This window comes from Vidua chalybeata, chromosome 26, assembly GCF_026979565.1.
Source record: "Vidua chalybeata isolate OUT-0048 chromosome 26, bVidCha1 merged haplotype, whole genome shotgun sequence".
Taxonomy (NCBI): Eukaryota; Metazoa; Chordata; class Aves; order Passeriformes; family Viduidae; genus Vidua; species Vidua chalybeata.
Genome location: NC_071555.1, coordinates 281323 through 305333, shown reverse-complemented (window position 1 = coordinate 305333; position 24011 = coordinate 281323). Strand labels below are relative to the sequence as shown.

At 55.9% G+C, this 24011-nt stretch overlaps 4 protein-coding genes across 7 annotated transcripts; 2 read left to right on the top strand and 2 right to left on the bottom strand.

Moving 5' to 3' along the window:
- Positions 1-1240: 1240 nt before the first annotated feature.
- Positions 1241-7044, top strand: FKBP10 (FKBP prolyl isomerase 10). Its single transcript, XM_053965504.1, has 10 exons — positions 1241-1528; positions 2824-2969; positions 3335-3524; positions 3801-3946; positions 4051-4240; positions 4470-4615; positions 4731-4920; positions 5250-5392; positions 5536-5699; positions 5980-7044. The coding sequence occupies exons 1-10, from the start codon at positions 1308-1310 to the stop codon at positions 6163-6165; spliced, it is 1722 nt and encodes a 573-aa protein (XP_053821479.1). The 5' UTR covers positions 1241-1307; the 3' UTR covers positions 6166-7044.
- A 304-nt stretch (positions 7045-7348) lies between these two features.
- On the bottom strand, positions 7349-12935 carry NT5C3B (5'-nucleotidase, cytosolic IIIB). 2 transcript variants are annotated; one of them, XM_053965506.1, is made up of 9 exons: positions 12845-12935; positions 11995-12093; positions 11419-11488; positions 10964-11010; positions 10439-10524; positions 10162-10251; positions 8995-9157; positions 8660-8860; positions 7349-8383 (listed from the first exon to the last, which is right to left on the bottom strand). In XM_053965506.1, exons 3-9 carry the CDS (start codon positions 11468-11470, stop codon positions 8273-8275), a joined length of 750 nt encoding a protein of 249 aa, XP_053821481.1. In that variant the 5' UTR covers positions 11471-11488; positions 11995-12093; positions 12845-12935; the 3' UTR covers positions 7349-8272. The 2 variants fall into 2 exon arrangements, with proteins under 2 accessions (XP_053821481.1, XP_053821480.1); XM_053965505.1 differs by lacking the exon at positions 12845-12935 and adding an exon at positions 12225-12385.
- A 57-nt stretch (positions 12936-12992) lies between these two features.
- KLHL10 (kelch like family member 10) lies at positions 12993-16909 on the top strand. 3 transcript variants are annotated; one of them, XM_053965502.1, is made up of 6 exons: positions 12993-13393; positions 14128-14315; positions 14406-14614; positions 14708-15325; positions 15779-15928; positions 16444-16909. In XM_053965502.1, exons 1-6 carry the CDS (start codon positions 13092-13094, stop codon positions 16813-16815), a joined length of 1839 nt encoding a protein of 612 aa, XP_053821477.1. In that variant the 5' UTR covers positions 12993-13091; the 3' UTR covers positions 16816-16909. The 3 variants fall into 3 exon arrangements, with proteins under 3 accessions (XP_053821477.1, XP_053821478.1, XP_053821476.1); XM_053965503.1 differs by lacking the exon at positions 14128-14315 and having other exon boundaries at positions 14368-14614; XM_053965501.1 differs by having other exon boundaries at positions 14128-14614.
- Positions 16910-17112: 203 nt separating this feature from the next.
- KLHL11 (kelch like family member 11) lies at positions 17113-23298 on the bottom strand. Its single transcript, XM_053965500.1, has 2 exons — positions 22826-23298; positions 17113-22612 (listed from the first exon to the last, which is right to left on the bottom strand). The coding sequence occupies exons 1-2, from the start codon at positions 23296-23298 to the stop codon at positions 21019-21021; spliced, it is 2067 nt and encodes a 688-aa protein (XP_053821475.1). The 3' UTR covers positions 17113-21018.
- Positions 23299-24011: the final 713 nt, after the last annotated feature.

The window sequence follows — 24011 nt, the reverse complement described above, 5'->3', positions numbered from 1 at the left end:
GCCAGGGCTCGGCCCCAGAGCTGTCCCGTGCCAGGCCTCGGCACGGCCACACTGGCCCCGGCCCAAACCCAACGCTGTGTCGCTGTCTGGACGGTGGCACCGAGGGGTGTCACAGCGCGGGGCAGGAGCCAGGACGCCGCTGAGGTTTCTCCCTGCGGACCAGAGGCTGCTGGCCGTGCCCAGTGCCACACACGGCTGTGGTGCCACCACCCGTGTCAGCACTCACTGGCGCAGTGAGGCCGTGCCCAGCGCCATCGGGAGAGCCACGTGTCCCCCCAGGCTGCTCCGAGCAGTGCTGAAGGCGCTCGGCCCGGTGTGGTGTGTGTTGGGGGGCTGCACAGCACCCCGGGGCTGAGCTGGGGGAGCTGAGGGTGCTTTGCTGGAGCTGTTGCTCTCACGGGTAGCACCGAGCCTCAGAGGAGCTGGGTTGGGATTTGGGTTTGGGTTCACAGCCTGTTGCATTTCCCACCTGGCACTCGCCAAAGGCTCTTGCCACGGGACCTGTTTCTTGCCGCTGGATTTGGGGGAGCAGGGATGTGAGGGCAACGCCTCCATGAGCGTTTGAGGCCGTGTTTGTCTGGGAAGGACTGCTGGGAGATTTTCACATTTTTCATCATCTCTATTCAGTAAAGGCTCTGCCAGCAGCAGACTTGTTATTAAAACACTTAATTCCTTTTATTTACTCTCCCGAGCTGCTGGGACTGAGCAGCAGCATCTTGGGCCGGGTGCAATGAGCTGGCAGCAGCAGAAGGAAGAAGAGAAGGAGGAGGAGGAGGCACAGCAGCGCTAGGACCTGGGGCCGGGCAGGGCAGGGCCGGGCTGGGCCTGCAGCCGCACAGCCGCTCCCCAATACCTCCGTCAGCTTTTCTTTTGGAGAAAAGAAAAAAAAATTAAAAAAAAAAAAAAAAGAAAGAAAAAAAAGAAAAAAAAAAGAGAGAGAGAGTAAATAATGAGGGGGGAGAAAAAAAATACGAAAGTAAAAAAAGAGGAAAAGGGGGAAAGGGGGAAGAAGAGAAATAAATAAAGGAGGGGAAAAAACGAAGAGGAAAAACAAAAGAGGGAAGAAGAATAACCCCTCCCGCCGTGGATCGCTCTGTGCCGCGGTGTCAGTTCCCGGCGCGGCGGGGGGAGCGCGGCGGGGCCCGGACACGTCTACAGAAATTCCAAGAGGGCCGGGCTGGGCGGGCGGAGGGGAAGGCACGGGAAGGCGAAGGCAAGGGGCGTCCCGGGCAGGAAAGGGGCGTCCTGAACCCCCCGCCCTCCTCCTTCCCCCAGCCGGGCCCTTCCGCCGCCTCAGCCCCAGCGCCATGGCCATGGCCCGGGGCAGCCGCCGCTGCCTCCTCCTCCTCCTCCTCCTCCTCCTGAGCGCCTTGGGGGCCCCGGCGCTGGGCGACCCCGGCCCCTTGGAAGACGTGGTGATAGACAGATACTATATTCCCAAAATCTGCCTGCGGGAGGCGCAGATGGGGGATTTCATTCGCTACCACTACAATGGGACCTTTAAAGATGGCAAAAAGTTTGACTCCAGGTATCGCCCGCGGCTCTGTGCCGGCTGCATGCGGGGGGCAGCTGCGGCGGGACCCTGCATGCCTCCCCCAGCCCCCAGCCCGCATGCCGGGGCAGGCGGGCAGCTGCGGGGACCCCGCATGCCTCCCCCAGCCCCGGGGCAGGGGCAGCCGGGCCAGAGCGGGCGGCTGCCTGCGCCCGACAACGCCCAGTGCCCCCGGCTTTGAACCGAGGAGGGCTTTTGGTGGGTGCTGGGGTAACACGGGAGCCCTGTACACGTGTCAGCCTGAAGCGAACCCCCAGCCCAGGCTGCAGCCCCCCAACCTGGGCTGCCCCGCCTGGTCCCGCAGAAGCTCCCAGCCCTTCAGGGAGCCTGCACCTCTGCAGCTCTACAGAGCTGTGGGATAGCCTGCCCAGGGCACAGGCAGGATTTGGCCCTAATTGGCACGCTCTGCACGCAGGAGCACGTATCTGCATGTGCTGCACAGGCAGGAAAATGCTTAAAGCACTTTGAGACGTGGCAGCGGTGAAACCCTTCATTATACCAGAGGCTTTGCTCTGCTGGCCTCAGAGTTCCTTGGCCCTTCCATTGTCCCTGCTCTGCTCATGCTGCCTGGGAATCAGGGTTGGGGCAGCCCCTGGTTTGCAGCACCATGTGAAGGAAGGAGCACTGGGGACACAGAAATAACTGAAGCCACATAGCAATCAAAATTTCCCAGGCAGGTATTTTTTGGAGCTCTAGAAATCAAAGGGATTCACAGTTTGATATGTCTTATCTTTCTTGTGAGCATCCATGGGGGAGAAATTAATGCAGTGGGAGCTTGGGGACACTCACTGCTAAAAGAATTCTCTGTCAGGAGGACATCTGCTGCCCCAGTAGTTTCTTGGAGTATTTTAAGGTTTAAAAATAAAAACAAATTTGCAGTTTAAAAATGAGGCCGGGACGTCGTCTTTCCTCATCACTGCGTAAAGCTCCGATGTGCCATATACAAAATGATTTGGAAGCAGCAGGAAGCCCCAGAGCTGCTGGCCTCCAGCCCAGCTCAGTGGGTGAGATCTGGGGAGGGTGTGTATGGCTTCTGGGGCTGGATGGTCAGGCTGAAGTCCTGACCAGTGCCCCAGGGGCCAGCTGCCCTCCAGCAGCATGGGATTGAGCCCGCTAGGATCCACGTTTTTGAGCTAAGGGCTCTGCCTGCAACACAGGGACTCAGCATGCGAGACCCGCACGCTGTCCCTCTGCTCTGCCCCACCAGCACTGGCAGCTTTGGGAGCTTCATCCTTTTTCTCAGCTCTGATGGGTCTGTCCCTTTGCCCCAGCTACGACCGAGGGGCCACGGTGGCCGGTGTGGTGGGCGTTGGGCGGCTGATCACGGGCATGGACCGGGGGCTGCAGGGCATGTGCGTCAACGAGCGGCGTCACCTCATCGTGCCGCCCCACCTGGGCTACGGCAGCATCGGCGTGGGTAAGGGGCCCTGGCACGGGAGGGCTGAGGGAGCAAAGCCCCCAGGGCTGGCGTTAGCAGGGACAGGGCTCCAGTGCCCTCCTGGCAGATGTGGCCTACTGGTGGCTCCATGGCCAGGGCGAGTGGTGCTGAAGTGGGGCTTCCCTGGGAATGAGGGGTCCTGCCCCCAGCTGGACTGTGCTGAGCCAAGGGCCTCCAAAAGGCTTGGCACTTCCAGTGCAAAGAACACAGGGGCTGCCATGGGTCTCCAGCAGCCCTGAGCAGTGGTGGGTTCAGAGGAGGCTTCAGGGCGCAGAGCCCATGGCTGGCCTGGGCTCAGTGTTGGTCCTGCTTAAGGTGCTCTGTCCTTGCTGCTGCCCCTTTAGCGGGGCTGATCCCCCCAGATGCCACCCTGTACTTCGATGTTGTCATGCTGGACATCTGGAACAAGAACGACAAGCTGCAGATCACCACCCTGTCCAAACCCGAGCGCTGCAACCGCACGGTGGAGAACTCGGACTTTGTGCGGTACCACTACAACGGCACGCTGCTGGATGGGACCCCCTTTGACTCTAGGTATGGGCCACTGGGATGCACCTGGCCTCAGGGCAGGGGGCTGTGGGGCTGGGATGCACCCTCTGCCTCGACACTGAGCAGCTAGGGGTGGCTGGGACCCGGGAACACCAGCCTGGGCACGCAGTCGGAGCAGCCTCACCCCATCCTCCTCCCTGCTCCCCAGCAGGGCTGGTGCAGCTCCATGACCCCCCAAAACAGCCTCTGGCACAGCAGTGCTCTGGCTGGGGCTGCTGGTGTGTCCCCAGAGCCATCTCCACCCTCATTCTCCACCACCAGCTACAGCAAGGGCAGCACCTATGACACCTACGTGGGCACTGGGTGGCTGATCAAGGGCATGGACCAGGGGCTGCTGGGAATGTGCGCTGGGGAGAAGAGGAGCATCATCATCCCCCCGTTCCTGGCCTATGGGGAGAAGGGCTATGGTGAGCCAGGCACCACCCCATCCTGCCAGCCCCTTCCCTGCCAGCTCTGACCAGAGCCCCCTGGTGTAGCACCCTCCTTCAGGCTGACCCGTGTCCTCTCCCAGGGACGGTGATCCCACCGCAGGCATCGCTGGTGTTCAGCGTGCTGCTGGTGGATTTCCACAATCCCAAGGATGGTGTCTTTCTGGAGCACCTGGAGGTGCCGGAGTCCTGCAAGCGCCGGGCTGTGACCGGGGACTTTGTGCGCTACCACTACAACGGGACACTCATGGATGGGACACTCTTTGACTCCAGGTGTGGAAGGAAGTGGCCGTGCAGGGAGAGCCCCTGATGCCACGGCTGCAAGGAAAGGCTGGAGAGGGGACAATGGGCATGCAATAAGCTAAAGAGGAAAATATCTGTTTGTTGCATCTCTCGGAGCAAGGTTTGGTTCCTGGGGAAGCAGGAGAGGCTGGGAGAAGGGGTGTGGGTTGGGGTGTAGGGGCTGGGGGGATGGATGGTGCTGAGGGCTCTCTTGCTGCAGTTACTCCCGCAATCAGACCTACAACACCTACATTGGGAAGGGCTACATCATCCCTGGCATGGATCAGGGGCTGCAGGGGGTCTGCGTCGGAGAGCACCGACGAGTGGTCATCCCCCCACACCTGGCTTACGGGGAGAACGGTGCAGGTAAATGTGCAGAGGGCTCTGAGGGACAGGCACATCAAGGGGTGTGGGAAGAAGCAGGGAAAGGCTTCACTGGCCTTGCAGCGCTCCAGCAGCTCTCCTCATCCTCCTCTTCCAGGAGATAAAATTCCCGGCTCAGCTGTGCTCGTCTTTGATGTCCACGTCATCGACTTCCACAACCCTGCGGACCCGGTGGAGATTGAGACCGTGTTCCGGCCCGAGGGCTGCAATGTCACCACCCGCAACCGGGACTTTGTGCGCTACCACTACAACTGCTCCTTGCTGGATGGCACCCGGCTCTTCTCCTCGTGCGTGCCCTGAGCGTTCCCGTCCTTCCCGGGGCCAAGCCCTGGCTGGCACTGAGCTGGGCGTGGGCAGGCACCGCGCAGCACCGGCACCTGCAACAAGCAGTGCTGGAGCATCGGCCGCCAGGATGGGGCAGCAGGGAGGAGGGTTCAAGGGACACAGTGGGATGGACATGGCTGTGGCACGGAGGGTGTGGAACTTCATGGCATAGCAGGATGGTGGATGTGGGATTCTGGCCCATGGTGGGATGGAGGGGGTTGGGATTTCAGGGCTGCCCACTAGATCCGAGGGACTTTTCTCACCTGCGCTGTTTCCTCTGTGCCTCCTGCAGCCATGACTACGAGAAGCCCCAGGAGGTAACTCTGGGGGCCAACAAGGTGATCGAGGGGCTGAACAGTGGCCTCCTGGACATGTGTGCAGGGGAGAGGCGGGTGCTCATCGTCCCCCCACACCTGGGCCACGGGGAGAGCGGAGGTAGGGGAGCTGATGTGTGCAAAGCAAACCGGGTGGTTCAGCCTTGCTGGGCCCCTGTTCCATCGCCCCTCACCCTGGCAGGGCTGTGGGGCTCAGGCTTTGCCTTGCTCCCCGTGGTGCTGCAGCCTTTGCTGTGTTTCCAGCCCGGGGGGTACCTGGCAGCGCCGTGCTCCGCTTCGAGGTGGAGCTGATCTCCATGGAGGAGGGGGTTCCCGAGGGCTACCTCTTCATCTGGCACGGGGACCCACCGGCCAACCTGTATGAGCAGATGGACCTCAACAAGGATGGGGGGATCCCTGCTGAAGAGGTGAGTGCGTCCCAAATGGTTGGGTGTGGGAGGAAATGGGGGCGCAGGGGACCCCACCCTGGGCAGCAGCACTTGAAGGGCACTGCTGGCTCTGGGAGCCTGCAGAGCTGTGCAGGAAGAACACCCCAGCCAAAGCATTGCTGCTGGCTGTGGGCACTGTCCCCGAGGGCCACCACTGCTCCCTGCCCTGCCTGTCCTTGGCATGGGCCGTGGTCTCCCTGCCCTGCCCGGTGCTGGCTGCACGGAGCCAAGCAGCATCTCTTCCCTCTCCCCTCTCCAGTTCTCCACCTTCATCAAGACCCAGGTGGCGGAGGGGAAAGGCCGCCTCATGCCCAGCTCCGACCCAGAGAAAGTCATTGCTGACATGTTCCAGAACCAGGACCGCAACCAGGACGGGAAGATCACACCCGACGAGCTGAAGCTCAAGTCGGACGAGGACCAGGAGAAGATTCATGAGGAGCTCTGAGGAGCAGTCCCCGCAGTTCTGGAGACAGGACTCATCCTCGCCATGTCATGGCCGGTCTCCCACCCTGGGAACCTGCCCCTGCCCCTCCCCAGTCCTGCAGGGGGCCGGGATTTGATTTTCACTTCTTATTAGCTGAGGGTATTTTGATGTGTTCTCCCGAGCAGGAAAACTCAGCTCCCAGTTAATAAACACAGACAAGAAGATGTCCCCCCTCCCTAAGCCCCATCCTCCTCCACCAGTGACTGCAGGTCCAGCTCCAGCCCCCTCACCTGTCTGTGGTGCAGGCAGGATGTAGGGGGGGGATCCCCCTCACCTCCACCACAGCATTTTGTAGTTTAGGACTGGGGATTGAGTTTTTTATATATACACTTAAAATTCTTTAGAGAGAAGAAAGAGAAGGCCTTTGTCCTGGTCCCTCCTCTGCCCCTGTTGCCATCCTCCCTGGGACAAGAGGCTGAAAGGGCTCAGGTTCCCAGGGTGAACTCGGCAGTCATCTACTGTTACAAAAGTCTGGGCCCCCTGGAACTGTGGGACCTGGCAAACCCCTCATCAGCTGGGTGAAGGGAAACAGACCCTCATCCCCCAGCCCTCAGGGAGCAGCACTGTCCCCTTTCACACCCTCCCCACCTCCCAGCCCCCAGTGATTGAGACAAATCAGACCCGTTTAATTTCAATGCCTAAATGCAGGTCACAGCCTTGGAGTGCTCAGGTCCTCCTGCTGGGACCAGCACAGCTCTGGCACCTGCCAGCTCCCAAAACCTCTGCAGTCTGTCCTGGACAGGGACAGAAGGAATGCAGGAGCACAGCAGTGCAGAGTGAACCCCTCAAACAGGGACTCTGCCTTGCACCAAATAAATAATTCCTCCAGGTTTCCAAGGAGTTTGACTGTGTTTGGTTACTTTGCTGTGAAACGTTCCCATGTGTTGGGGTAGCAGCACAGGGACCAGCTTCACCAGGGCCCAGGGGGATTCCAGGCTCCAACATCCACTGGGCCTGGCAGGAGAAACCAAAATTCCCACCTGGGATCCTAAAGCCAAGAGGGCTTTAGGTCCAGCACCCAGAGAGGGCTGGGGGGCTCTGGTGGAATGGGGAGTTGGGGAGAAGAGGCAGCTGCCAGCGTCAGCCAAGGGAACAGAGCAGCTCCAGCCCCTCAGTGCTGGGTACAAATCATCCGTGACCCAGCTTTAGCCAATTGTGTTTTTATTCCAGAACAGAACAAATCTGCTCTTCCCAAAGTCCCATATAACCAGAAGTTATACAGTAATAAAATGCTCTTTTCCTATTGCTGTTCTGAGAGCCCAAGATCAGCCCAGAAATTTAGTACACAAACACAGTCAGGTAAACATTGCTTAAAACTCAAAATTCTGCCATTGGCCTCTCCTCCCCCATTGCCACCCCTCCTCCTCTGATCCCTGGCAGACAAACCTACTTCTGGCCTTGGGCAGCAGCAGCAGCCAAGCTCCAGAGCCTTCAGGGACGGTTGGAAAAAGTTGGTTTTTTTTCACAGTAAGAGCTATACTGGTGCAAGAGGGACAGGTGAGCTGAGACACGAGGCCAGAGAGCTGCTGGTTTTCATGGGGAATGGGGCTGGGTGATGTGATGGCCAGCAGGGCCACACCAGCCCAGTGGCTACACTAGCACCAGAGTCAGCCCCGGAGCTTTGAAGCGCACAGAAAACAGGACGAGAGAAAGACTTGTTTTCTTAGCCAGGAACACAGTGACACATCTAAACTGGGTCTGTCCTCAGCCCACTGTAAACTGTCTCCATTCCACCCTCAGCTACTGAAGCAAGTGCAGAACATCTCTGTCTGAAACACAGAATGGTTTGCTGTAGCCTCAGGAAGTGGCAGGGGTGAATTCCCAGTGGGATGAAGTCCGAGCAAGATAGAGTCAGTCTGGGTGGGAAATTGCAGAGCCAGGCAGAGTTGGGGTAAAGGGAAAGGAGAAGCTTCCTCCACCTCACCTCTCCTGCTCCAGGGCTGGCTGAAGGCATTTGTGAGGTCAGGATGGAGCCCAGCCAGAACCAGCAGTCCCCTCCAGCTCTGGGAAGGACATTCCCTGCCCAGTGCCCACTGTGTGGCTGGAGCTGGGACAGCATGTCCCCAGCTCATGTCTCAGTCAGGATGTACCGCAGAATCCCGTTCACCACGTCCAGCGTCTCGTCGCTCTCCAGCACAATGTCATAGGAATCCAGGTACTTCCTCCTCCTCTCTTCCACCTGCCAGGACCGTGAACAACCAAAAGCTGAGGGTCAGGATGTTCCACCCACAGCCCTCATTACCAAAAAGGGGGTCAATAACTATCCTGACCGTTTCCCAGACACGGCAGGAGCTCAGCAGACACCCCCAGGTCCCTCCACACACCCCACGGGAGCTCGTACAAATCTCTTACATGCCCAAATCACTGGGACAGCCTGCTGCCCCTCCCTGCTGTCCCCAGGCCTGGCACCTGGGGAAGGCTGGGAGGGAAGCACTAAACTGCTCCTCTCACCCACCTTGTCATTGAGAAAGCCAATCTTGAGGATGTTCTCCACGTTGGGAACACCATCTGCCATTGTCAGGTCACCCATGGAGTCCCCCAGCAGGATGATGCTCGTCCTTGTGCTCAGCTGCTGGAAGTACCCTGTGCCCTGCAGCACGGTGTTGTTCTTGTTGTAGGTGTGGATGAGGGGTCCCTTGAAGTGCGTGAGGACTCCCTGAGCACATGGGACAGACAGGCAGACAGCTCTTAACCCAGTGGTGTTGCTGTTAATCATGTCCCAGTCCTCAGTCCCAGCCCCACACCACTCCCCTCACACACTCACCACACGGATGCAAGGCAAGAACTCACATCATCATTGAAGCCCATGTAGTTGGACACCACATTGACATTGGAGTAGAAGACGTTGGCCTGACGGATAATCTCTTCCAGGATATCACCAATGCCAGCGGAGAAGATGAACAGAGGGATGTTGCTCTTATGCAGCTGATCAAAGAACTCCTTGAAGCCATCCCTAGAGCAGGAGTGTTTGCACAGGGCTGTTACCAGCCCCCAGCGTGGTGCCTGGTGCCCTGTGCTGGCAGCAGGCTCAGCCCAGCTCCTGTTCCTGCCCACCACTTCCCAAACAGAAACACACAGGTAATCTCTGCAAACAGCACGAGCTCTCTGTGGCACCAGCACACCCGTGGCCTTCCCCGTGCAGAACCCCAGAGCTCTGGGTGCTGCACCTGGGTGGGTGCTTGTGGGAGCATGGAGCACCCCAGCCTTTTGCCTGGCATCTCCTGAGCACATCAGCTGCTCAGCAGGGCACAGGGCACAGCCTGCCCACACACACCCACGCGAGTGGAGATGTGCAATAGGTCGGACTGCCTGGGAGGATGATCAGAACAACCCAGTCTGCCAGGACACAATTCCATGTAGAAGTGGAACTTGGGCTCATGAAAAGCAACCTCCTCCCTGAGCCTGGCAGCAGCCTGGCAGAGCCCAGCTCCCCGAGCCAGCCTCAGGGCCACAGCTGCCAGATCAGCTTTAGCAGCAAGTTCTAGCACAACATTTTTGTGCTGTGGGTGAAATCTGCTGCTGAGCCAAGGGCCTGCATAAGGCTTGGCAGTTCCAGTGCAAAGAACACAGCTCTGCTGGAAGGAGGGAGCTGCACGCTGCCTCTGCATCCTGCCCTGCAAATGGGGAGCTGTGCCCAGCACCAGCCCCTCAGTGCTCCTTGCCAGGGCCCAAGAGAGGGGCAGTGGTTTCAGAGCAGGACGGGAGCAGCCTGCAACCAAGGAGTGAGCTCAGGCTGTGTCTCGTGTTCTGACTTCGTTAGAACTCAGCCCCAGGGAGCGAGGAAGGGAGGCTGGCACTGGTCACATGGCTGGAAACCAGTGAGCAAAGCCCTGGCTACATGGGCAGGAGAGAAGGGCTGTGGGCAGCCAAGCCATACCTCAGCATCACATCCCCCAGCCTGTACCTCAGCATCACATCCCCGTGCCCAAACCTCAGCATCAGATCCTGTGCCCGTACCTGAGCATCGCTTCTGACTCTCTGACGATCTGGGCTATGTCACTTTTGTGGATCTTCTGCTGCACCAGCAGCTCATGGGCCTTGGTCCACCTGTATGTGATGTGGGAAGGGCAGCAGTGACAGAGCTGCCAGGCAGAGGCCCTCAGCAGTCTGAAACAACAACTAAACCTTGTGGGATCGCTGCCAAGCCCAGGGATAATTCAAACCTCATGTCCTGTAGTCCTCAGGGACAACAGGTTGTCAGGACAAGGTCAAGATCACCACAAACAGCACTCACCACTCCACCATGAGGGGACGTTTCTCTTCCAGGGTCCGGTTGGGATCTATTTCAATGGGATAGTAATAGTGGAGTAGATCCTTCAGCTGGAGTGTCACACAGAGGGAAAAAGAACAAAGTGAACCTCAGGTCTGAAGAGACTAAACAAAACTAGCATTTCTGAAGTTCTCCAAAGCATTGCTCTTCCTAAACACAACCAAAACCTTGTCACTGAGTGGCTTCCCTCTGAGCATACCTGGAACTCTCAGCAGCCTGGCTGGCCCTCACCTCACTCCAAATGCTGCAGGTACAGACAGCCTTCCCCTTCCTCCTCTTATCAAACTGAAACACCCACAGCTGCACATGCAAATTTGAGTTCCCTTTTTAACTTCTCCTCTGTCACTGTTGGCTGAAACACAGCCTGGACACTTTCTCACTCCATCCTGCCAGCCTCCAGAGCGGGGAGAGCTGCCTCAGCAGCCAGTGTGACCTCCCGATGACGGGTGACAGGTACAACAGCCACCAAGCCTTACACACAGCACCCACCTTCTTCTTGCCATCCTCACTGATAACGCGGCTGGTATCAAGGATGTCTGCAAAGAAAATAAAACGATGTAGCAGAGAATCATAAACAGACTTTCTAAAGCAACTCCCCAGCATCTCAGTGCTGGCTCTTCCCAATACAAGCCGTGGTGACACTGTGGCCTGAGCACAGGCTCTCTGTGGGGTCCCAACGCAGTGGCTCCCTCTCTGAGCCCCCTGGCTCAGCCAGGCAGCAGCCTCGGTGCCCGTGGGCAGTGGGATGAAGGCAGCCAGCCCAGGAGCTGGCTCCTGGCTCCTGCAGCTCCTGGCACCAGGCAGTGAGGCCCAGACCTGCGTGGGGAAGGACAGAGCAGCCAGGCTTGGCAGAGGAGGGCACAGGGGATGACAGGAACCACATCAAATATAAACACAGAAACCAAACAGAACTAGCGACAGTAAAAACAACATCTTCCACTCACTGTGAGATGTGGGGCAGCGCCTGCCATTGCAACCAAACCTGCTCAGCGTCATGTCAAAGTCAGAAATGACCTGGAAGAAGGGAGAAAACCAAATCCCTGTGTGACCCAGTGCTATCTGCACTGGCCAGAGGGAGCCCAAGGTGCTGTCACCTGTGAAACGTGCACCCAGCACCACTAATCTCCCGTGGGCACAGACCGGCAGTGACGACGTGGCCACTCCTACCAGCCGCAGATGGCTACCAGAGGCAGACGATGTCCTCACCCTCCCACCCCGGAGCTCTTATCGCCACCGAATAGCGGCTTCATCCTGCCTGGGCGGAGCAGGGGTCTGGGGACTGCCGCACGGTTAATGCTTCATAACCGGGAGCCAAAAGGCCCGTCCGGAGGGAGCCACCAGCCCCGTACTCCCTCTCCTCTGGGGCTTCTCCTTCTGCAGCTGCACGCTGGCCGCAGGTGCCTCCCCGCGGGGCTGGGAGAAGCCGGGCCGGGGCCGGGAGACGAGGAAGGGGCAGCTGAGGAAAGGACAGAGCACGGGCGATGCGCCCCCTCCCCCGCCGAGCCCCGCGGGGCCGGTACCTGCAGTTTGGCCACCCCCTGCTCCCGGAGAGACTGGATGATCCCCCGCACACGCTCCGGCTGCCGGATCCGGACCGTAGCTTTCTCCAGCTCGGGAACCTGCAGGCAGAGACCCCGCTCGGTGCCGCCCCGGGTCCCCCCCCCCGCAGCCAGCTCCGGGGGGACCGAGACCCTCCGGGCCCCTCTGTCCCTCGGTCCTGGCCGCGCTCCCGGCGCGCAGCCCCGCTCACCATCTCGCCCGCTCCGCTCCGCTCCGCTCGCCCCGGGCCGCGCAGCCGTGGGGCGGGACCGGAACGCGGCCGCGGGGCCCGGCGGGGCCGGGCGGGGCTCGGGGAGCGTTCCGGGGCTGCTGCGGCCGGAGAGCCGGAGAATCCTCCCGCGCTCCGCCCCGCGCCCGCAGCAGCTCCGTTTCCGTCGCGACGAGCCGGGAAGGCGAGATATAGTAAAAATAATTTTTTGGTTTTTTAATTTAAAAAAAAAAAAAAAAAAAAATGCCGGCCGGGGCGTTCGTGCTCGCAGGGCTCCCGGCACTGAACCACTCCGCAGCCCCGGGAACACTGAGAGCGCTGAGTCACAGAACGCTGGCGGGAGAAGCCCTCAAAGAACCATCCCCCAGCATTGCCAAGGCCACCACTAACCGATGTCCCTACGTGCCACATCCACAAGACTTTTAAACCCCTCCAGGGATGAGGATCCACCGCTACTGCCCTCGGCAGCCTGTGCCAGGGCTAAACAGGCCATTCGGGAAAAAAATCCCCAACATTTCCACTATACAGCCTAAACCTCTCCTGGCACGTCAGTGACAAAGCAGCAGGGACAGTGTGTGTGACCGACATGAGCTGGACTGTACCTCAGCTTCCTCCTGGGCGAGGTGGCACAAGACACTTCAGCAGTCGTTCATGCCCACATTTGGGGGCTGTTACACCCCAGTGAAATATTACTGAAGGGTTGCCAGGGGATCGATCACATGGCTGGTTTTGCTCCAAGCAGCCCTCAACACTGTGCAGCTCCAGGACCCAGCATAACCCCGGGCTGTAGGGAAGCAAAGGCTGGGGGCAACCACAGAATGCTGGGCCTGGGTCACCCCTGCATCTGTGATGTCATTATGGGGCACAATCCAGAACCAGCAAGGGGGTTCAGTGCTGGATGTTTGGGGACAACACCAGAGTGCTCCACACACCTCAGCAAGGTCCACTGCCTCTGGCCCCAACGTGCGGGATAGCTTGGCACCTACCAAATATTCATCCTCCAACATGGAGAGGAAGATGAGCGACAGGAGTTGCAGCATCTCCAATGAACTCCGCCTGGAAGGGAGATTCTGTGATGTGATCATCAGTGTAGATGGGGTAGAATTCAAGGCTCACAAGCTCATCCTCTCTTGCTGCAGTATCTACTTCAGGTCAGTAGTTGAAACACAAGGGGATGGGGACAAACAGTATGCCTTGATTGAGGTCACCACACCTCAGCACTCCTCCAGGACTTCCACCTGCCCTGAACCTCTCACCAAGTGTTTCCCCATAGTCCTCACACCTCCCTGAACACCAGGATTAATCCACGTATCAGTGGCTCTTGGCAGTGGTGTCAGAGGAGCCCCAGACACAGTGCAAGGCTGGAGCCTGGCCAGCCTGGCCCAGCTGCCACAGGGCAGCTTTGCCTTCCCCACACCCTGTGCCTCTCTGGGGGGCAAGACCAAGTGTTGGTGCTGCACCTGGGTTGAGGCAACCCCACCCCAGTGTCAGTCTGGGTTGGGGGATGAATGGATTGAGAGCAGCCTTGGGGAGAAGGACTTGGGGTGCTGGTGGGTGAGAGGCTGAACATGCCCTGGCTGTGTGCACTGGCTCCCAGAAACCCCCCACTGTCCTGGGCTTATCCCCACAGTGTGGGCCGCAGGCAATGGGGGGATTCTGCCCCTCTGCTCCTCTCAGGTGAAACCCCCTGCCCTGCCGCCTCCAGCTCTGATATGCTCCAGAGGCTGTGTCTCCTTTTTCAAACAACCAGCAAGTAAAACATTAATCAATAAACCATGGAGCTTCCCAGAATGCCTCCTACCAGTGCCAAAAGTGTTGCCCTGGAGGCAGGGAGAGCACAAGGGATTCAGGGGCAGGGTTTAACACAGCAACACCATGTTTTCAGGACTCTGTTTACCAACTGGGACAGCGCAGACAAGATAGTCTATCAAATCCCTGGCATTTCAGCTGAAATGATGGGTCTCATCATCAATTACGCCTACACCGGGACAGTACCGATCACAGAGGACAATGTTGAGAGTTTGCTGGCTGCAGCAGATCAGTTCAATGTCATGGGCATCGTCAGCCTGTGCTGTGAGTTCCTCAGTTCCAGGCTGTGCTTTGAGAATTGCATTGGCATTTGCAGACTCACTGACTATTACCACTGCCCCGACCTGCGCGCAGCTGCCTGCGTGTACATCCTGCATCACTTTGAGGAGGTGTCCCAGGTGTCCGAGGAGTTCCTAGACCTCTCTGCCGAGGAGCTGGCACACATCATTGAGAAGGATGAGCTTAACGTGCGGCGAGAAGAAGCCGTGTTTGAGGCTGTGCTGAGGTGGATTGCTCATGACCCGCAGAACAGGAGGCAGCACATCGCCTGCTTGCTCAGCAAGGTGGGTGCAGCACAGGTTTGGAGCTGTCCCCAAAGGCTACCGAGGGGGAAACCACCAGTATTAGTACTCCAAACTCCTCCTTGCCTGTTTTAGGTTCGACTGGCACTCCTACAATCCGACTACTTCATGAACAACGTCAAAGCTCACGAGTACGTGAAAGACAATGCCAACTGCAAAGATCTCATCATCAGTGCCCTGTCCGAAATCTACGACCTGAACTCCTACGGCCAGAGTTCCTCAGTCAATGCCAACCCACTCACCCGGCCGCGCCTGCCCTACGCCATCCTCTTTGCCATCGGGGGCTGGAGCGGGGGCGGCGCGACCAGCGCCATCGAGACCTACGACGGCCGCACTGACAAGTGGCTGAACATCCCCTGGGAGCAGGAGAGCCCTGTTGCCTATCATGGCTCAGCTTATTTGAAAGGCCACGTCTATGTTATCGGTGGATTCGATGGCACAGATTATTTCAACATTGTCAAACGGTTTGATCCACTCCAGAAGACATGGCAGCAGGTAGCACCCATGCACTCACGGCGCTGCTATGTCAGCGTCACCGTTGTGGACAACTTCATCTATGCCATGGGAGGGTTTGATGGGTACATGCGGCTCAACACAGCAGAGCGGTATGACCCAGACACCAACCAGTGGACCCTGATCACCCCCATGCACGAGCAGAGGAGCGACGCCAGTGCAACCACACTGAATGGAAAGGTAAACTAACCCCAATTAAGAGAAGTTGGGGTTGCAGCATGAAGAAAGTTCACATAAACCTTCACTAAATTTGTAACACTTAAATGCATAACAGTTCACTAAATCCTGGAGCTACAGATATAAAGCAGCCTGCCTGGTGTGGCAGAAATGCGACCAGGAGTACAAAAACTCTTCCAGAGCTGCTGCCGACCTGGTGTCCAACAGCCCTTTTCCTGGCCATAGGTGCAGTACCAGGCCTGTCTGCTTCATGCAGCTTGGAAAATCAAGAGTCGAAATCTTGCTGGCATCAACTCTTTGCACTGCTGCTACTTCGAACCCAGGATGACAAGACCATTCCCATTCTAAAACAAAACATCCCAAAAATCCTGCTACACCATTCATTTTCTCTTCAACATGTTTCCTCACAAGGGTCTAACCACCCCATTCACACTTTCCCACCTCTCCTGTCCCCAGGTGTACATCTGTGGTGGGTTTGATGGCGATCAGTGCCTCAGTTCAGCTGAAGTGTTCAACCCCTCCACAAACCAGTGGTCCCTGATCGCTCCAATGAGCAGCAGGAGAAGTGGAGTTGGGGTGATGGCGTACGGGAACCAGGTGTATGCGGTAAGGGCCAACACCACCCGGCACTGCAGTCCTTTGGGTGGCTGCAGTTCCCAGACCTCCAGGGTGGCCATGTGTTTACGTGAGCTTTAGGGAAGTCAGAACCAGAATGGGTGATTCACTTCCTGAGAATGTTATCACCCATTACACGCTTTTGAGTATGAAAACGGGTGTTTGGCAATGTCTAAGCAGCTGCAGCAAAGAACGTAATTTCTGGTGCTGCCAGCAGTGTCAGCAGCACACAGCAGGGACTTGGGCCTGTTCATCCATTGTTTATCCTCTCTATGGAATGCATCCAACCTCTGGAGAACTGTCAAAATTGACAGTTGCATGAAGTGCTTTGGAAAGCTCCTCAGAGAGCAGGGAGCAATAAGCAAGAGCCATGTTCGGAGATCTCATGCTCTCCGCCATGCTCAGAATACAGCCAGGGAGGCAGGAGCAGTTCCCACCTCACTGTGCATGCCAGGATCTGCCTGAGGAAAGGCCCCTTTCAAGCTCTGTGCCTTTGGCATTCACAGGTTGGAGGGTTTGATGGGAACAGCCGGCTCCAGAGTGTGGAAGCGTACAACCCTATCGCCGACGCCTGGCACGCCGTGTCCTCCATGCTAAATCCACGCAGCAACTTTGGCATTGAGGTGATGGACGGCCTGTTGTTCGTGGTCGGGGGCTTCAATGGGTTCAGCACCACCGTTGCCACCGAGTGCTACGAGGAGGACACCAACGAGTGGTACGACGCCCACAGCATGGGCATCACCCGCAGCGCCGTCAGCTGCTGCGTGGTGCCAGGACTCTCCAATGTCATGGAATACATCACCAGGCAACACTACTACCAGCACAGCTCCTCCCTGGATATCTTGTTCACCAGCTCAACTCGGAGCTCGCCGTTGTAAATAGTTCCCCTTAGCTAGGAGTGCTGTGATCAGCCATCAGTGGATGCTTGTGTAAATAGTTCTGCGTATCTAATAAAGTCTTCTGAGCATCCCATCACTGGATGCCTGTGTAAATAGTTCTCTTTAGGTAATAAAGTCCCCATGACAGCAAGGGAGAATTTCTCTTGTTCTAAAATAGAATCATAACAGGCCAAAAGGATCATTAGGATTTCAAATTTTCACTCAACAGCACTACCCAGCATGGGTATCAGCCACACCCTATACATCAACTTAAAAAAAATCAAAAGCACAACAGAATGCTAGAGAAATAAAAGGTTTATTTTCATTAATTCACCTCTTACAATAAACTTTAGTACAGTGTATTTAAGGTCAAGAACAGGACAGCGGGATCTGTTTCAAAGGGCCTATGACACACACTACTTTACCTCACAGGTAAGGACAGGAGTGCTGCTCCCCAGGAAACTGCTGTCCCTATGTTAATAAGCCAGGAGAGCAGAGCTGCTGCAACCCACGGTGACATGGACCCATGAGGAGAATCTGACTATTAATGGTCATCAAACAGCTCGTTAGTTCCACACTCTACATTCATATTAGTAACAGGGTTAGATCCTCAAGAGCACCTTTTTTATCAGATTTCACCCAAGACTGTCAAATGGGAGATGCCTTGTACCCCAGCCTAAGGTGGACAGAGCTGAAAATAAATCCAAGCCCCAAACCACTTTCTTTACACTTGCTTTTCAAAGCCCATTGGATGTTACAACATCCTGTTACAAGGCTGTATTAAGAACATAAAAAGTTCTAATTCTTTGGGACTGGGTTTGTTGTCAGCCACCAGGGTATTCCACAACACACAAGATGAGCCAAGAGTTTAGATTTTAATATTTACTGTAATAGAGAAAAATGTAATTGCAATAGTCAAGCAGAATGCTGGGTACAGTTGTTCACAGCACACGTAACATCGGGCTGTTTGCTTCATCTCTGGAATGGACTCCCACTATGTGCAAGGGAGTCATTAAAAACACAACCCCTGGCTACTAATGGAGTATCCAGGTAGTTATAAAATATTATGTACACATATGGCCCCTGGGAGTTACTAAAGTGACCACTAGTACCTGGCAGGTGCCACTGGTACTTTGAGCAGAAAGCCAGGACATGACACGTGTTTGGTGGCAGGTATCAGGACAGGTGCAGAGGTGTGATTGTCCTAAGGAGGAGGAAAACTCCTCCCAACGTCCTTTTCCCTCAGTGAGGCCAGCAGTCAGCCTTCTCACCCTTACTGAACACACACTGGGATCCTGCTGACCGCTGACCTGCCTCTAGAAACACACGGAGGAGTTCCCAGGCTTTTGTTTATGGGATCATTTGATAAACACCCAGCAAGCTATGGTGGTCAAGGGCAAAAGAAATTGTTATGGATTCACAGGCTTGTGGGCTAAACTGCAGCCAGAGCCATGAATGCAATTCTCCCAACACCTCACGTGATGCAATGGATCATTTGACCTATCAGTTACAAACCACATCAGTGCCACTGGTCCTCTGGGATTCAAGGCTAAAAAACCCCAACTGCTTAAAGCTATCCCTGAACTGGCAGAGCAAACACTAAGAGCAGCCCGTGCTGCTGCCAGGCCCCCGGCCAGAGCACATGGAGGGACAGCAAGGCACACACAGCATGCGGCTGGCACACACGGGTTACCTGTCCAGGGATGGGGCTGGACTTACACTGCCTCTCAGGGGAGTGCCTTTAGTAAACCCCACAGCTTGTCTGTCAGCCCAAAGTCCTCCTGGGAAGTGCAGTATCAATTCTGCTTAGAAAAAGCAAGACTGCAAGGTTTGTTCTCACCTCTTTATTGCACAGCGCCATGCATTAAATATTCAGCTCCTATTCCAACTGAAAGAACCATCTTGGTGTTTCTCCCTACAAATTGTCTGTATTTGATGACAGTCTACAAGAGAGCTTGGAGGGAGCTGTGGTGGTGACCTACCACTCTCCAACTGCCTGTTAAATCCCTCCAGCTGACTCAGCAGGGTGGAGGACATGAACTCCTCTCCGTTGTTTTGGTGCAAAGTCTGGGAAAGCATCTTAAAATCAGCTCCCACAAATTGCTGTAACATCGATGGATTCAGACCAGAGGCATTTGCACTTTATCACAAACTGCTGCAGAAGCAGCAATTCTGCCCCTACTCCAGCCAGACCTGCAAGAGTCCATGAGCAAGACTCCATGGATCAACCCCCAGCTTACAAGCCTGCAGCAGCTGTTTGGGAACAGTCACCTGCAAACATCACCTTAAACTCACCTATTTCCTCTTGCATGAAGCCAGTAGCATAGACTTCACCTGCCCCAACAACCAAACAGGCAAAGAAAATAAAACATGGTTACCACAGAGGAGTAAACCAAGACAAACTGTTCAGAATTTCAAGTTTGGTGTTTTTTTTAACTAAGGCTGGAGACTCTCTCACAAACAGACAAGCTGTTGATACCGAAGTGGCCCACGAACCACAAAGTGGAGCATTAAGGGACGTACACATCAGAGAAACCTTTACACACTGAGTGGTGGAAAGACTTACCCCAAGTTTCAGATATGATCTGGGCTGCCTGTTGAACTGGAAAAGGAGAATGAGCAGCTCAGGAAGCAAAACAATTAAGACCAAAACAAACCCCAAATTGGTTAAAAGTTCTTTGCAAAGAAGTCACCCACATCAAAACCATCAGCAAATCATTAACAAACCAAGAACAGTAACAGATTTTCCAGAAAGGTTTTGTCTACACAAATTTTGTAATACCCAGGTTACTCCTCCCATTCCCTTCCCTAAGATCCTGAGTTAAGACTGCATGGAAAAACCTGGAACATTCAAAAGGGAAGGATGGGGAGAAAAGGAGGTAGGAAGTATGCACTGAAACTGTAGGTAAATGAAAGGGTCCTGGAGCTTCTTGGACTGGGGAGAAGGAGTGCTCAGTGGGACAGAGAGGCAGGGATACTCCAAAGAGACTATCCCACATTCTGTTCCCTGGGAGTGCAGCAGGAACCATCTAGAGCCAACCAGGGCACTTGCATGTACAGCCACCTCAAAATGCCAAAAGGTGTTTAAATGAGCTTAAATCTCGCCCCCACAGCAACTGGGGAAATTCAGATAGTTGGAGACTCTGAAAGCCCAGCTCTCCCCCCTGCAGGAGCACATGTGCCAGCTCAGTACAGAGCTGCAGCACAGCTGCTGGGAGTCCCTTGGGACAGCACAGGAGGGCAAAGGCTTCTGATTGTCAGAGAGAGGCTGGGAACAACAGGGGCTCTTTCATCACTTTTCACTAGAATTAAAACGTGCAACATTTGAGAAAAGACCTACGAGTAGCTCAGGTTTCACTCTATTCCCATGAAATAATCCACTCTCACTGATCCACTCTGACAGAACTGAACAACCAGTGTGGGTGGGTGGCTCATCGCTGGGTGTCACTCCTTCGTTCAGGCTCTTGACCCAAGTTCTTAAGGTTGAGTCAGAGACAGACTCAAACCTGCAAGTACACCTGAAAAAAAATCCACTGCCTCAAGCTCTCTTTTAGCAAGTGTCTTGTGTCCAACCAATCATCCACTTATAAACAAACTCTGCAGCCTCTCTACAACACACAAATAAAAAATATTTAATACACATAGAAACATCCTGAAGTAATTTCATAAAGAAAGATTGTGCTTTTGTTTCATACAGAACTATTGCACTTGCCTCCAGCTTGGGAAAGCCAAGTACACCAACACCAATCCTGTGAAGTTTAGTCACTGAGGAGAGAATCAAAGGAATGTCAAGAGATAAGTGCAAATGAAACAGGTGCTTTCAAGCGCACACAAATATAACCACTAAATTATTAAGAGAGAGATCTTTGATTTTCCAAGTAGAACTGATAGAGACTAACTCTACAGAAATCCATGGAACCAAAGATCTGAGGAAAGAAGTAACAGGCTTAATGCTCCCAGAGACATTTCACAGCCCGATACAGGCTACAGCTTTTCCCTGGGTATCATTAAGGAATACTGCTGGATTCACGGAGTGTCTCAATTCCCACCCACCCTCAACTTCTGAGCTTCTGAATTTTCAGTACACAACAGATGCTGGTTTTATGCATCAAATCAAATCCACACCCTCATGTCTTATAAAGACACATCAAGCCTAACAAATGGGTTTATTTCCTAGGCTCATCAGGAGTGATATTGCAGACCCTAGCACTCGATCTGGGAGCGTGGCATCCTCCGTAAGCTCAGGGAGTATCGTATCTCCTGCATCTGCCTTTCCTGCATTTGCCTTATTCTATCTTTTTGCCACATAAGATTTTGTGGCATGGGGTACCTCTGTGTTCCCTGCAGGCACCTGAAGGGGATTCTCACATGGCAGGCAGTGGCTCTGCAGCGGGGCTGTGGCATTGGGGGCAGGAGCATCCAGCGCTTCCGCTCGGCGCAGTAGCGATAGGCCTCCTTCCTGTACTGCTTGTCAATGTCATCGCTGTTCTTCCACCCCCCAATGATAAACACGTCATCTTTGTAGTAACAAATAGCTGCTCCTTCAATGCTCAGGACCTCGGGGGGCAAGGATTCCAGGATTTCATCCGAGGCCCTGCTGGAGATCTTTCCCTTGGCCTCCTCGTTGTCTATGGGGTAACTCTTGGGGCAGCACGATGCCGTGTGGTAGAAGTTGGTGCTGGCAACAGACATCTGGAAAGAGCAGTAGTTGTCGATGAGGGGCAGGGACTCCACGTCCTGCCACTGCCTGGTTTCAGCATCGTATCTGATAATAACAGCCCTCAGCCCGTCCTCGCTGTCACTGTCAACCGGGGTGCGGGCGGCCACATACACATACCGGTCCTCCACGGAGACAGCCTTGACATCCCGCAGGATCTTTGGTGCCGACTCCAGGTTCAGCCATTTGTCCTGCTCAGGATTATAAATGGCCACATCTTTAAAGCCTGGACTGAAATTGCCGTGTCCACCAATACTGTACAAGTTGCCTTTCACTTCAGTAAGGCCAAAGGAATGCTTCCTGGTGATTAGGTTTGAAACCTGCTCCCAGATATTTCTGTTTGGATTGTACCTTTCCACAGTCTTGGCAAACCCCGGTTCCATGGAGCCAGCCACATACACGTAGGACTCTGTCACGGCCACGGCATGCCCGTCCAGGTGGTTGTGGATGTGAGGCAGGTTGACCCACCTGTCCTCGTCGATGAAGTAGCCCACGCACTCGCTGAGGTAGTCACCGCCCTCGGACACGCCGCCGATGACCATGATGACGTCCATGTTCTGGCCAAAGCGCGGCAGCAGCGCGGCGGGACAGGCGGAATGCTGCAGGTTCCCGGACTGCAGGTTCTCAGAGCGCAGGGCGTGGCTCTCCACGGCCTCGGACACCAACTTCACACAGGTCTCGTTGCTCGACACCAGCCGCTCGGATTTGACGTGGCGAGTCAGGTACGTGGGTTTCATCTGAGATAATCTTAGCAGCTTAAAGAGATCTTCAAAGTACCTCTCTCTTTCCTCAGGATTTTTCTGAACCCACTTCAAAACAGTCTCAAAGAGGATTTCTTCAGAGTCCACCGTGATCTCAGAGTCTGAGAGCCAGTCTCGAACAAGGTGAAATGGCAAAGTGTAGAACTCCTCATCTTGGATGACTTTGTGGAAATTTCTCCTGATCATATCCTGCGCTTTGAGGGCCAGCTGATTCAGGGAATACATGTGGGCCAAGCTGTGAACCGCCACACAGTTGGAGAGGTTCAGTTTCTTCTTCAGAAACTCTCCACAGAAGTCCTTCAACCGCGTGAGCAGAAACCTGCAGGACAAACAAGGGAGTTATACATCCCTGGAGGTGTTCTAGGCCAGGTTGGATGGGGCTTGGAGCAACCTGGGATAGTGGAACGTGTCCCTGCCCGTGGCAGGGGGTGGAATGCGATGAACTTCTAAGGTCCCTTGCAGCCCAAACCAGTCTGTGATCCTCTAATGCTGTGACCCGGTCCCCGCCAGCCCCCGCCAGGGCCGCACTTACCTGTCCGCCATCTCCAGCACCTCATGGACGTTGCCGGGGCTGACGCGGATGGTGCCCGTGTACATGAAACCGATAACGGCCTCCACCGTGTCGGGGTCGGGGCCGCCCTCCGAGCTCCACTTCTGCAGCTCCACGCGACCCGAGCGCGACTCCGCGAACCCGCCCGAGAGCAGTGGCGTGAAGTATTCGGTGGCGGCGGCCAGGACGGACCGGTGCGCCCGGTACTCGCGGGCCATGCCCGCGCCGCCGAAAGCCAGCGTGATGTCGCAGTACAGGCCGTGGCGGCGCTGCTCGTTCTGCCGCCAGGCCAGGTCGGAGCAGTGCGCCGGGCACCCGAACTCCTCCGCCTCAGCCTCCCCGTCCGCCGCGCTGCCCCGCGGGGCCCCGCGATCCGCCTCAGGCGGGCCCGGGCCCGGGCCGGGGCCGGGCTGCGGCTGCGGACAGGCCGCGGCCGCCGCCATCTTGTCCGACATGGCGGGCGGGGCGCGGCGCCGCGCCCTGGCGGAGGGAGAGCGGCACTGCAGGGCGGTGACGGCGGCGCCGTGAGGGGAGCCGCGGCCAGCGCAGCGCCCGGGACCCGCCGAGACCCCGCGGCCCCTCGGCCCGGCACCCCACCAGAGCCCGCCTCCCCTCAACTCGGGACCCCCGTGCGTCCCCATCCCCGCAGCCCGCGAGCGCCCGGGACCTCCCGGCGCATCGCGGCCCCTCGCCCCAGACCCCTCGGGACTGCCCCCTGTCCCCCGTCCCCTCAGGCCGGGACCCTCCATCCCCTCAGCCCGGAGCCCCCGGGCCCGCCCAGCTCCCGGTGCCTCGTGTGGCACGGAGCAGAGCCGGGCCCCGTTGCACTCGCGGCCTCAGACACTCCTCATCATTTTCTTCTTCCCGGGGCCCTGCCATGCTGCACCTGAGCAATTAGGAATTCTCTCGCTCCATGGTACGTGGGGTTTTTAATTAGAACGCAGTGAGCTCTATGGGTGGTTATTTCATGTTTTCTATACACAGAGTGCAGTTCCCTAACTCTTGTACAATGCTGTATCATAGCTAGTTTGTATCCTTCTGTTTATTCTCTACTTTACTAAATTTTATCTTTTTGACCTGAAACAGGCAAGTTGAAGTATATATGCAGTTTGATTTTTATTTCTCCCCTTTTAAATCACCTGAAACAGACCCTGAGGAGTAATTGCTT

Coding starts and splice junctions, on each gene's coding strand:
- FKBP10 (XM_053965504.1), top strand. CDS start 1,308: ATGGCCATGGCCCGGGGCAGCCGCCGCTGCCTCCTCCTCCTCCTCCTC. Junction 2,970..3,334: donor CTACGGCAGCATCGGCGTGG/GTAAGGGGCCCT, acceptor CTGCCCCTTTAG/CGGGGCTGATCCCCCCAGAT. Junction 4,241..4,469: donor GGGACACTCTTTGACTCCAG/GTGTGGAAGGAA, acceptor CTCTTGCTGCAG/TTACTCCCGCAATCAGACCT.
- NT5C3B (XM_053965505.1), bottom strand. Junction 11,011..11,418: donor GCGCTGCCCCACATCTCACA/GTGAGTGGAAGA, acceptor TTTTCTTTGCAG/ACATCCTTGATACCAGCCGC. Junction 10,525..10,963: donor GTGAGGATGGCAAGAAGAAG/GTGGGTGCTGTG, acceptor GTGACACTCCAG/CTGAAGGATCTACTCCACTA.
- KLHL10 (XM_053965501.1), top strand. CDS start 13,092: ATGTCATTATGGGGCACAATCCAGAACCAGCAAGGGGGTTCAGTGCTG. Junction 14,615..14,707: donor TCGCCTGCTTGCTCAGCAAG/GTGGGTGCAGCA, acceptor TGCCTGTTTTAG/GTTCGACTGGCACTCCTACA. Junction 15,326..15,778: donor CAACCACACTGAATGGAAAG/GTAAACTAACCC, acceptor TCCTGTCCCCAG/GTGTACATCTGTGGTGGGTT.
- KLHL11 (XM_053965500.1), bottom strand. CDS start 23,298: ATGTCGGACAAGATGGCGGCGGCCGCGGCCTGTCCGCAGCCGCAGCCC. Junction 22,613..22,825: donor GTGCTGGAGATGGCGGACAG/GTAAGTGCGGCC, acceptor TTTGTCCTGCAG/GTTTCTGCTCACGCGGTTGA.